This window comes from Theobroma cacao, chromosome 1 (genome assembly GCF_053813885.1).
Source record: "Theobroma cacao isolate CCN51 chromosome 1, ASM5381388v1, whole genome shotgun sequence".
Classification (NCBI taxonomy): domain Eukaryota; kingdom Viridiplantae; phylum Streptophyta; class Magnoliopsida; order Malvales; family Malvaceae; genus Theobroma; species Theobroma cacao.
The window spans coordinates 5152948-5166148 of NC_142639.1; the positions used below are offsets into that span (position 1 = coordinate 5152948).

A 13201-nucleotide genomic window follows, 5' to 3' on the forward strand; every position below is an offset into this window, starting at 1 on the left:
TTCTTAAGTCCTAGCCATGATGATTTATAGAATAATCCCAGGGCAGTCTTAATAGCCCATATTCCCGCCATACTAGCATCGGACGAATCGTTGGGACCAGAAAAAAGAGCAATAATGTTTCCATCCGTATCCCGAAGAACTCAACCAATCCCCCGTGCTACATGGTTTATTTCATAAATATTTGTATCTATAAATACCACAATAAAAGGAAGCTTTGAAGTCTTTTAATCCTATAAGATGCATATCTAACTACTTGAGCTGTACTCTAAAGAGGATTCGACATTTTAAATTCTGTTTAATTATCACTTTTATTTTTTTAATATTCATTTATTTGTGTAAAGAGTGAATAAAAAATTAAAAACAAATAATAAAAATAAAAATATCAATCAAATTAAAATTTAGTTTATTGATGTCCAATTAATCGTAGGCGATTGATGAGGTCCAAAGGGGCAGACGCTGTTACGGGCCTACCTTCTTTCCTGTTTCAAACCATTCAATATGGGCTGCCCTGCCACATCTGCGTAATGATGTCAACATCTGCATGGTTTGCTTAACCTGAAGACTCATGTTACATGATTTCGGATGGAATTATGAGCTTTAACAAAGAAGATCAATATTCAGTTATATATACATAATAAACCAGCCTCCTTATTCCACTTATAATTTGTATGGAGCTTTAACAAAATTTATTTATTTACTTGCTCATTTTATGATCTAACTTCAACCAAATTTTTTTTTTCAAGATTTAAGTTATCAATTTGTTTAACTTAGTTAAAATGTAACTTTTTGAGTTTCATCTATTCAAGAAAAATCGATGATAAAAATTAAAAAACATAATTAACAAAATTAACGGTTGTTACATGAAGGTGAATTACTTTGTTTCTTTTCTCAAATTAATTTGCTAATTTAATATAATATATAAATTTATATAATTATATAACAAACAAATAAATAGTTAAATAGCTAAAAAATTGAATAAATGCATAAATAAGTTACTAGCAAGTGTATCCTATCCTCCATGAATAGGTAGCAATATAAAAAATAAAAAAATAATATAAAAAGTTACTAGCAAGTGAGCAAGTAAATAAATAAATTTTCCTAAAAAAACTAGAGTAATTAATTTTTTATTTTAAATATGTGTAAATATATTATTTTTAAAAAAAATAGTTATTTGATATAAAAATAATCATATAAATAAGTAAATAAATTAATAATTGAAGAAACAATAAATTATGAAACATAAAAATAATTTCAATTATTTGTTAGCTCTAAAAATATCAAACTATATATTATAAAATTATATAATATACAAACTTTAATGTAATGTTTTTAATAATTATTTGTTCTCATCACAGCTTGCTTCACTCGTTATATTTATTAAATAAATATATTCTAAATCACCGATTTCAATCTCATCGTTATAATCGCCAACTCTCATTTTTAATTTGAGTAGAGAGCTAATCACCTTTATGCCAAACGGAGCTTTAAACCAACCAGAAGAATATAAACAACACATTTTCGCCCGTATTGGGGCCTTTTTTGTCCATATGCTCTAATCATGATCTCATTCACAATCTTCTTTTCCATGTGATGAGGCAAAAAGTTGCAGGCCCTCGATTTAGTGGCTTTTTTGTCCATAGCTATTTTTGCATAATAAACAACTCAACTGCTGATCAACTCTAATAATTTGAAGTTGTTTATGATTTCATCATGCTATACAGCCAGTGAAGTCAGGATTAAGGCATCTTTCTTTGTCGGGGCTGGCATCTTCTTTCTTTTAACTTTATATATTTTTAATTAGTTGTACATGTCTTTTTAAGTACCCATTAAGTTGGGAGGGTTTCTCACAGGCCTTGAATTTTACACTTGAACTCATTGCATTTTATTCAAAGATGGGTTCAATCGGAGCCAGTAAACCCCATGCCGTTTGTGTTCCATATCCTTCACAAGGCCATGTTACCCCAATGATGCACCTAGCTAAGCTTTTGCACTCGAAAGGGTTCCACATAACCTTTGTTAACACTGAGTTCAACTATAGACGCCTGGTCCGGTCCAAAGGGGCAGAAGCTGTTAAGGGTCTGCCAGATTTTCGGTTTGATGCCATTCCGGATGGGCTGCCACATTCTGACCGTGACGCGACACAGGATATTCCAGCGCTATGTGATTCAACGCGGAAAAATTGTCTGGCTCCATTCTTGGAGCTAATAGCAAAGTTAAACTCCTCATCAGAAGTTCCTCCGGTTTCCTGCATTATTTCGGATGGAGTCATGAGCTTTGGTATCAAGGCAGGTGAAATACTTGGCATACCAGAGTTCCAGTTTTGGACTGCCTCAGTTTGTGGCTTCATGGGTTATTTGCAGTACAGCGAACTAGCGAAAAGAGGCATTGTTCCTTTCAAAGGTATATTTTATTTCAGATTTTTTTTTTCATCTATATCCCATAAAGTAGGAGAAGCAAGCCTCAATTTATAACATTTTCTTGATCAAGAAGAATTTATTAATAAAAATAGATTAAAAGAATTCAAGTATTACAAATATTTTTTATTTGATTTATAGCTTTTCAAGTCATAAAAATAGTGAAACGTCTAATACTTGTCACTTTTATTTGCAAAGTGATTTACGTTATTCTAAAACTTTGCTATCATGCTCACTTTCGTTTCAACCCCATAACTCTAAGTGAAAGTCATGTTTTCAACTATCTTATGGCCTGATTTATCTTTACAGCTAAGGACAATATTCAAAGGGTAGAATTTAATTTATGCTCTATTTTTTTCAGATGGAAATTTCATTAGTGATGGCACTCTGGATACACCAATTGATTGGATCCCTGGTATGAGTAACATGCGCCTCAAGGATATTCCAAGCTTTATCAGAACCACTGATCCCAATGACATAATGTTTGATTTCTTGGGATCAGAAGCACAAAACTGCTTAAAATCTTCTGCAATCATTTTCAACACATTTGACGAATTAGAACAAGAGGTGCTAGAGGCCATTGTTGCCAAATTCCCTTCTGTTTATACCATAGGTCCCCTGACCTTGCTCGGAAGGCATGTTCCTCAAAGCCAACTCAGATCAGCAAGGTCCAGCTTATGGAAGGAAGACACGAGCTGTATTGAATGGCTTAACAAAAGGGAACCCAATTCGGTGGTGTATGTGAATTACGGTAGTGTGACTGTGATGTCAGATCACCATCTGAAAGAATTTGCTTGGGGGCTTGCAAACAGTAAGCACCCATTTTTATGGATAATTAGGCCTGATGTGGTAATGGGTGAATCTGCTATTTTGCCAGAAGAATTTTTCGAGGAGATTAAGGATAGAGGATTGATAACAAGCTGGTGCCCCCAAGATGAAGTGCTCTGCCACCCATCGGTTGGTGTTTTCCTGACGCATTGTGGATGGAATTCTACATTAGAATCTATATCAGGAGGTGTGCCTGTAATCTGTTGGCCATTCTTTGCTGAGCAACAAACAAATTGTCGATATGCTTGCACCAAATGGGGCATTGGCATGGAAGTTAATCCTGATGTAAAGCGTGATGATGTTAAGGCTCTTGTAAAGGAAATGATGGAAGGGGATAATGGAAAGCAGATGAGGCAGAAGGCGCTGGAATGGAGGAGCAAAGCAGAAGTTGCCACTGATATTGGAGGATCTTCTTACAATAATTTTGACAGATTCATTAATGAGGCTCTCTCCATCATGGATAAAAATGAAACTTTCTAGTCTAGAGAGTGGTGCAAACTAGTCTGATCTCAACTACCCCTTTCAATAAGCACCAATTTGGTAATTCACGACATTGGTTTTCTAATTTTCCCAATTTAAAAACCATAGCACTGTCAAGCTTTCTGTACGTGGCATGGAATCTGATCAGTTTGGTACTCTATGGATTTGTGATGTTGCAGTTTAAGACTGTATCAAACAAAATAACATTGTTGTATCAAGCACTGAAATGAACAGTTTTTATGAGGCATTGCTATTCTGTTTAAACAAAGGCAGGGCCACAGGGGAAATGAGACAGATTTGAAAATGAAAAATAACAGAATATCTAATTTGCTTTAGCTCTAGTTAACAGTCTTGGGGTTTATTTTTTTACATCACAAAAGCCAATTAACTTTCACCATATTTGGAAATTTCTTTTTTTTTTTTTACATTAATCGAAAATATATGTTATTAGACGGGAAAAGTTGCACTACTAATTTCACTAATAGTCAATCCCTTGAATCTCTTCAACAAAAAAAATAAATAAATAAAAGGAAGATGGGATTATTTTGTCATTTTAGCAAATCATAGGGTTGTTTTTAGGGTTTTTCTTTTTTCACGAATATGATAGATATTTTAATATACGATTGCTTAGGCAACTTGACTTTGTACTTTCGGCTACCATCTGTTTCGCGTAACTACCAAAGTTTCTTTGAGCAGCTTAGTCTTTGTAATTTGTTTTGTTTTTTTGCCACAGTGGTCTTTCATTCCAATGAGACTCTCCGGCAATTAATGGCTAGAGACTAGTAATGGCATATCGGTTTTGTGGTCAATAAAATTCATCTTTTGAAAATCAATATATATGAATGTTGTCAGGACCACCACATGCACTTTTTGGCAATAAAAGTCCAAATCCTATCATTATCAATATATAATATCTATTTATAAATTCTTCTTTTATAATTAAATTGTTAAGGTTTAAGACAAATGTTTGAAAACAAAACTATCATGTTATATCAAGTTAATGTGCAGAGATGATGAGTGCATGTCATTATCATTAACATAAATCTTTTGGTTTTTTTTTTTTTTTCTTTAGGCAGCCGATATATAAAAGCAAGATGCCAATTGAATGTTGCCAAACCTTTTGATTAAGTTAAATGATGAATTAAGGAAATTCCCTTCTGATTAATAGTCTTGGATTTAGACTACACACGACACAGATTAGCTTTGAAAATTCAAAACGTTATGTATGAAATGACGTTGTTGTAAAAGGACATGGTGATAAGAATGGAACTCTTTTTCCTCAATTCCTACTCTTATCTCTTCATTTGTTTTTTATTTTTCTTTAAAGTTCTGGATTGTCCGAGAACTCACCGGAAGTAAGGGGAAACAAAGAAAAGAAGATGTAAGAGTAACCGGAGATTCCATAGCAATGAGACATAGAAAGCCGAGATGATGTGCTCTTTTCCTAGATTTATGCCTACCGAATTAGTTACTTAGTCCTAACTAAGTAATTATTTATTAGGAGATTTTATTCATTTACTTGTCTAGAAAATAATTCAACATAATTTTTTTTTTAAAAAAAAGAGACATTATGATGTTACGTGATCACCAACAATTTAGTCAGTAACTAAAATCATTGATCCTTTGACAATTTACAGTTCTTCAATTATATATATCCCCTTCACTTTTTCAAATACATATATATCCTTAACAATAATAAAAATAATTTGAAAATGTCAAATTGAAAAGAGACGTTAATGTCTGTTGAACAATCTCATTTTTCAATATACATATATTTGGAGATGAGGAATTTGTACTAATTTTTTGAGTAGAAAGATGGATAAACTTACTATTAAGTGTAATATACTTGGAATATAATTAGTGTATATGTGTTTATTTTAAAAGAAAAGGTAAAATGGAAGGTAGAATTGGACTAGATGATTCCTTCTCTAGCTTATTAGAGTTAAGTGCTCTAATACAAACAAATTGATCAGAAAGATGGGTACATCCTCTTTAATTTGAGTATTTGACTAAGAAAATATCTAGGCAAACACGGCTCCGTATTTATTGCTCATCCTTAGCTTTCAAATTTTATTAATTAAGATTTTAAAAATACAAAGTGGTCCAGGAATCTCCTGGGAGAAGGACAAAATCTGCTTTACAGGAACAGAACAGATATGCCTCTAATATGTATGTATAATTCATCAATCATGAAACCTCAAACCTTTGTTTCATAAAAGACATTTTCCTTTTCTTATAATTTTTCTTAGTGCTTCTAAAGCTTCACAAAATCTAGGAGAGCTTTTCCCTGTAGAGACCTTGAATTGTCAGCTGTATCATTGCTTTGCTAAGATGGGTTCAGTTGAGACCAGGAAACCCCATGCTGTTTGCATTCCGTATCCATCACAAGGCCATGTTACCCCCATGATGCAACTGGCTAAGCTCTTGCACTCAAGAGGCTTCCATATAACCTTTGTTAACACCGAGTTCAACCATAGGCGCTTGATCAGGTCCAAAGGGCCAGACTCTGTTAAAGGCCTGCCTGATTTCCGGTTCGAAACGATTCCAGAAGGGCTGCCACCCTCTGATCGTGATGCAACTCAGGATGTTCCAGCGCTATGTGATTCAACACGAAAGAATTGTCTGGCTCCATTCTTAGAGCTACTCTCGAAGTTAAATTCCTCAGCCCAAGTACCGCCTGTTACTTGCATTATTTCGGATGGAGTTATGAGCTTCGCTATTAAGGCTGCTGAGGTACTAGGCATACCAGAAGTTCAATTTTGGACTGCCTCAGCTTGTAGCTTCATGGGATATCTACAATTCAGTGAACTACTCGAAAGAGGCATCATTCCATTCAAAAGTAATAAGTTTTATTTTAACTTTGTTAATAGTATCCATCACCTGTGCAATTCTGATCTATATTTGCGGTTATGAAAATCGTCTAAAGACTGAAATTTCACTCTTGCTTGTGTCAGATGAAAATTTTCTTAGCGATGGCACTCTTGATACACCTATTGATTGGATCCCTGGAATGAGTAACATTCGCCTCAGAGATATTCCGAGTTTTATTAGAGTGAACAATCCAAATGATATTATGTTTGATTTCACGGGATCAGAAGCACGAAATTGCCTCAAAGCTCCTGCGATCATCTTCAACACGTTTGATGAGTTTGAACATGAAGTGCTAGAAGCAATCGCCGCCAAATTCCCTCGAATTTATACTACAGGGCCACTGCCCTCGCTTGCCAGGCACATGCCAGACGGTCCATCAAAGTCAATAACATCAAGCCTATGGAAAGAAGACACAAACTGCATTGAATGGCTTAACAAAAGGGAACCAAGTTCAGTTGTGTACGTGAATTATGGTAGCGTGACTGTGATGTCAGAGCAGCATCTGAAAGAATTTGCCTGGGGGCTGGCTAATTCTAAGCACCCATTTTTATGGATCGTTAGGCCTGATGTTGTGATGGGCGATTCTGCAATTCTGCCTGAAGAATTTTTCGAGGAGATAAAGGATAGAGCATTGATAACAAGCTGGTGCGCCCAATATCAGGTTCTTTCACATCCTTCAGTTGGTGTTTTCCTAACACATTGTGGGTGGAATTCTACCATGGAAGCCATATGTGGAGGTGTACCGGTGATATGTTGGCCATTTTTTGCTGATCAACAAACAAACTGTCGGTATGCTTGCACCACTTGGGGCATTGGGATGGAGGTTGATCATGATGTAAAGCGAGAGAACATTGAGTTTTTGGTTAAGGAAATGATGGAAGGGGATGCAGGAAAGAAAATGAAGGAGAAGGCTTTGGAATGGAAGAAGAAAGCAGAAGCAGCTACCGATGTTGGCGGAGCATCTTACAATGATTTCGATAGATTTGTTAAAGAAGCTCTCCATCATGGTTAACTGGAAATTGTTGTTCAAGTGGAAAGTGCATTCGAGAACTACTTAAATAAACCACTTCCACTTGGGTAATTCATTGCCCAATGCCTTTCACTTTATTCTCAACCTGTTTTTTCTATTTTGTGTTAGCAGGAGCTCAAGAGGTTTCTATATAAGTTATCAATAAAATCAAAGAATATCTTTGGTATAGAGCAATATTAAGATTTTATATTTATTCAAGATTGATTTTTTGAAGTGTTGAATTCTTTGATAATTAAAGTTACATGATCAAGAATGTTAGATGATCCGATTTTTTATTAAATATATAATAATTTATATATTAAAGTTAGTTAATTATAATTGTAATTGTAATTGTTACTATGGCAGTTATTGTCTCCATCATAATCATGCTTCCCTTCCAAAATGGAGGGTGGTAAGTAGAATTTTCGCTTCCATGATCCATAATAGTGTCACCTTTTTTTGGAAAAAGGGAGCAAAACAGGGCAATTAATGAAGTAGCTAGTCTCCAAATTTGTTTTGGAGGCATACTGATTGTTTCTTAATTCCATTAATGTATTGTAAAATATATGCATCTAAGAATCGATACTAATTGTAATCTCACAAGATAATCAAAATAAAGAATAATAAAAATCATCTGTCCCTCTAGTTGCAGTTGCTCTGACAAAATATTCAAAACAAATTCCATGCTGCAAGCTTCTCATTGCTGTCCTTCTTTTTGAGCTTTTCTTGGGCTTTAGGTGGATTCCTTGCTTTCGGACCACAAGTCGGTTCGTTATGATGGATTTGATGGTTCAGGGCTTGCTCTTTTGATGTCTTTTTTTAATATTTAGATTTTGTCTAGACTTTGTTTAGGATTTTTGTTGCTTACTGCTTGTTGAGCAGTGATTCCTTTGTAATTGTATGGTAGAGAGTCTTTGTCAATTAGACTAAAGATTTACTGTGACATTATCGGTGATAGAGAAATAAAACTTAGCTTTTCAAAAAAAAAAAAAATCATTTGCCTCTTAAATGTGACGGTTTCTTTTATCAGCCATAAAACCTATGATCGATTCATTAATGCGAAAATGAATACAATTCGAGGTGGATGAAGGGAAGGGATGAGATGAGATCCATTGGATTTGTAAGCAATTATGAATACCCCACGAAAACGAAGAGTTGGCAAGCACGATTTAATATTGGATGACTAAAAACGGAAGGGAAATTTCAATATCAACTTTTAAATATATATAAATATATATATGAAATTGTATAAAAACAACAAAATATCCTTAATTTTTCTTCTTCTTTTTTTATGAAAAGGGATATTCGTTAGAAAACCCTTCAATAATGCATCAAAACAATGCAATTCGAATTTAGTATTTTCGTGTCACACTTTCAATGCATGAATGGGATGTGATTTTAAGATTCTTCCTCTGTTAGAGGCAATAATTGTACTAGTGCTGAGCAAAATAATTGTACTAGCTAATGACAAGAATCGCCAGATAAACAGAAATTTGTCGCATGGGCAATATGTACATATCTCTCCAGTACCTCCACCTTGATCTTATACCAAGGAAAGGAAAAATGAAATGCTTGTAACAAGTCATTTGGATATCTTGCCAGGCTGTTGAACTTGTTTTTGACCCCAAAATAACAAAACTAGGCCTGTTCTAAAGGAACACAACAGTGCCACAGTTTTCAGCAGCTAAAGCAGAACAATGAAACAGAGTTTTGTGTTAATTATCCCAAGTTTCATGCTCGAACCTTAATTCATTCCCATTAGCTGGTATACGAGGGTTTATACTCTTAACTACACCGTACAAGTGGTTTAAGTTAGCCATACAGGTTTCTACTCCAGAGTCTTATCACACCATCGATAATTTTAACGCAACAAGTATAATGACTAAATAAACTGAGAAACAAGTTCTCTATTCAATGAGAATTAAATTTTTTTCGTAATTACAACTCTAAGGCCCTGCCAGAATCCTTTTTCCTGGTAGTGTTTCATGGCAGTAATAAGACCCATCAAATACAAGTCCTAAATTTGCTTAGGGAATTCAAAGTATTGAAGATGATGGATGAAGAAAGTGTGAAACACTACTTAGAGAAGGTTTTGAGAGTAGTCAATCGGTTGAGATTACTTGAGGACAATTTACCATAGAAAAGAATGGTCAACAAATTCCTTGTAAGCCTGCTAGAGAAACTTGAAGCCAAGATATCTTTTTTGGAAGACTTGAAGGATATATCAGCGTTAACCGTGACCGAACTCGTAAATGTTCTTCAAGCGCAAGAACAGAGAAGGGCTTTAAGACAGGAAGATCATGTAGAAAATGGTTTACTGGCACGAGCAAATGAGAAAAAAAATGGTAATAAGAAACAGGGTAAGCAAAAGGCTTGATACCCTCTCTGTTCTTACTGTAAAAAATGCAAACATACTAAGTGTTTTTGGTACTACAAACCAAATGTTACATGTAGGTCTTGTAACTAGTTTGGTCATGTGGAGAAAGCCTACAAGAACAAAGCCGATCAAGGAGAAGAAAAAGCTACAAAAGTCGAGGAACATGAGGCGAATGAGGAGGGGTTATTCATGACCAAGATACCTAAGAGGTCAATAAGCTCTAGAGCAGTAGAAGATATTAGTGTACTTCAGCAACATGTTGCGTCTTTTGACCAAGACAACGATGGAATTATTTATCCCTAAGAGACTTACAAAGATAAGCGTGAGAGTGATTAAGGAACATATGACTCTAAAGGATAGATTTAAATTAATAAGATCCAAACTGGGAGTATTGAAAGATGACCCTAAGGAGGTGAGTTGGAGTTAGGCCCTGCTTGTAATACTCCCTACTGCAAAAAGTTAGTTTTCAACTTGGAAAAGTAGTGTTGTGTGCTAATTACATGTTTTTACTTTGTAGTTATTTGGTTTCTTTTACTTGGTGGTTATTTAGTTTTTCATGTTGATCATGTTTTGGCAATTAATACAAATGTAAGGGACAGCCCACAAATTTAATAGTGTCACAATTCCAAGTAATGTTATTTATTTTCTTTAATTTTATCCGTTTGTTTTTCAGCGTTATCTTTTGTAAAAATATAAAAATTGTTATATTTTTTAATGAAAGTTTATTTTGTTTTGCATTCAACAAACTCTTAAATCTCTCAAAATTCTAACAGTTTATAGCAGGATCTGAGTGTGCCAATCTTGACTCAATGGCCAACAAGAGAAAAATCAGGCTAAAAGAAAAAGAACACTGGTCCAAAAAGCAAACATATCGTGCAGACTTTGATACAATGATAGCTAACTATTAGACCTTAAAGTTTAAGTTGATAAGCTGGAGACAACCAAACATTATTATATGTCCTAAAATTGAGTTATGCTGTCGACTGCTCTGCTTTGATGTTTGCAGCAATTTATATATGCCAACAGATCGTGTAAGTTTTTCCTTAAGCAAGCTGCCTAAGCTGGTGGAAGATTAGGTAGGTGAACTTTGGAGACATCGATGTATCATTTGTAAACACATTATTATTTCAATTAACGATACAAACAATACCGTGCCAAGGAAGCATTAGAAGAACAGCATCTACATTAATGAATTTGTAGAATTTCCTTAATGAATTTGTTAAAATTATTGTAAGATGATCCTCCAATATTAGTCGCCTCCTCTGCTTTCTTCTTCCATTCTAAAGCATTGTTTTTCATTTGCTTGCCTTTGTCTCCTTCCATCACTTCCTTCACTAGAGTTGTAACTTCATCACGCTTCACGTCATGGCTAATCTCTATGCCGATTCCCCATAGAGTGCATGAATATAGACAATTTGTCGGCTGTTCGTCAAAGAAAGGCCAACAGATCACAGGCCTACCTCCGCTGATACTTTCCAATGTAGAATTCCATCCACAGTGTGTAAGAAAGGCACCTACTGACGGGTGAGTAAGCACTTGATCTTGTGGGCACCACTTCACCATCAATCCTCTGTCCTCAATCTCCTCATAGTATTCTTTAGGCAAGATACCGGAATTCCCCATAACCACATCAGGCCTTACCACCCATAAAAATGGGACTTTGCTATTTGCAAGCCCCCATGCAAATTCCTTGAAGTGTTGGTCTGACATCACGGTTATGCTGCCAAAGCTTACAAACAAAACAGAGCTAGATTGTCTCTTATCAAGCCATCCGAGACATTTGGAATCCTCCTTCCATAAGCTAGACCTGAGAGACTCAGCTTGGCTGAGAGGCGTATGCCTTTCCAGCAAGGAAAGGGGGCCGATGGTATATATGTTAGGGGACCTGGCAGCAATTGCCCCTAGCGCTTGATGCTCTAGCTCCTCAAGTGTATTTAGAATGATTGCAGAAGATTTTAAGCAATTTTGTGCTTCTTCACTCATGAAATTTAACATTATATCCCTTGGATCAGTGGTTCTGATCAACGTAGGGAAATCCTTAAGGCGCATGTTCATCATGCCTGGAACTCCGGGGACTGGTGTATCCAGTGTGCCATCTTTGATGAAGTTTTCATCTGAAGACACATCAAAACATAAGTTTTGTTACTAAGCATGGTTTCCTGTTATATATAAAGATCGATTAAAGTTAGTTGAAGGATGAAGTTCTCGATCCTCATACTTTAAATAGCAAAAAATATTTGGTTATTAAGCAAGGCTTTAGGTCGACTGATTCTTCGTAAATAACAAAAATGTACCTTTAAATGGAACAATGCCTGCTTTGATGAGTTCACTAAAATGCAAATATGCCATGAAACCACAAGCCGAGGTGGTCCAAAATTGAGCTTCAGGTATGCCTAGTTCCTCAGCTGCTTTGATGGTGAAGGTCATGGATCCGTCTGAGATAATACAGCTCACTGGAGGAGATCCTGTTGAAGAATTGAGCTTAGCTAGCAGCTCTCTAAATGGACCCAAGCAGTTTTTCTGAACTGAATCAGATAGAGCCCAAATGTCTTGGGTTGCATCACGAGCAGATGGCGGCAGCCCATCGGGTATGGTCTCAAACTGAAAATCAGGCAGACCCTTGACAAAGCCTGGCCCTTTGGACCTGACTAGGCGCTTATGGTTAAACTCAGTGTTAACAAAGGTTATGTAGAAGCCTCTTGAGTGTAAAAGCTTGGCTAGCTGCATTAAGGGATTTACATGGCCTTGTGCGGGGTATGGGACAAAGACTGCATGAGGCTTGTTAAGCGAACCCATCTCTGGAACTTGAATGAATTTGAGTTAGCAATCTTAGGTAGTATTTATAGAAGGGATGCTTTGATCCTAACCGTCCATCGTTGTAACTAGGTGACTCAAAACAGATATTTTGATCGAATTTTCAATATTTTTAAAGCAAAGAATCTGCATGAATCTGGATTTCTAGGCTTATGGGGAGTTGGTTCGGGTTCGTTCTGTACTTAAATATGAGAGGTTGTGGCTACTAGCTGCCTGCTGTTGACATTTAAAATGGAATCCTGACCCTAATGACGCCCGCTTCCAATCGGGCAGTTTAGATTGACTGCATCAGCTACGATCCAATAACGGAAAGTTTCATCTTTCCTTTCTCATTTACTGCTTTTCTTTCCTTTGGAAATGAGCGGGGGTCATCCAAAACAAGCATTCAATCCTCTGAATATCTTCTCA

The 13201-nt window shown here is 35.7% G+C and overlaps 3 protein-coding genes across 3 annotated transcripts; 2 read left to right on the forward strand and 1 right to left on the reverse strand.

Annotated features, from left to right (window-relative positions):
- Positions 1-1806: 1806 nt before the first annotated feature.
- On the forward strand, positions 1807-3969 carry LOC18611541 (linamarin synthase 2-like). The gene is made up of 2 exons (XM_007047846.3): positions 1807-2400; positions 2776-3969. Exons 1-2 carry the CDS (start codon positions 1893-1895, stop codon positions 3720-3722), a joined length of 1455 nt encoding a protein of 484 aa, XP_007047908.3. The 5' UTR covers positions 1807-1892; the 3' UTR covers positions 3723-3969.
- Positions 3970-5909: 1940 nt separating this feature from the next.
- Positions 5910-7797, forward strand: LOC18611542 (linamarin synthase 2-like). Its single transcript, XM_007047847.3, has 2 exons — positions 5910-6561; positions 6677-7797. Exons 1-2 carry the CDS (start codon positions 6054-6056, stop codon positions 7603-7605), a joined length of 1437 nt encoding a protein of 478 aa, XP_007047909.2. The 5' UTR covers positions 5910-6053; the 3' UTR covers positions 7606-7797.
- A 3355-nt stretch (positions 7798-11152) lies between these two features.
- On the reverse strand, positions 11153-12775 carry LOC18611543 (linamarin synthase 2-like). The gene is made up of 2 exons (XM_007047848.3): positions 12274-12775; positions 11153-12093 (listed from the first exon to the last, which is right to left on the reverse strand). Exons 1-2 carry the CDS (start codon positions 12773-12775, stop codon positions 11165-11167), a joined length of 1431 nt encoding a protein of 476 aa, XP_007047910.1. The 3' UTR covers positions 11153-11164.
- Between the last annotated feature and the right edge of the window lie 426 nt (positions 12776-13201).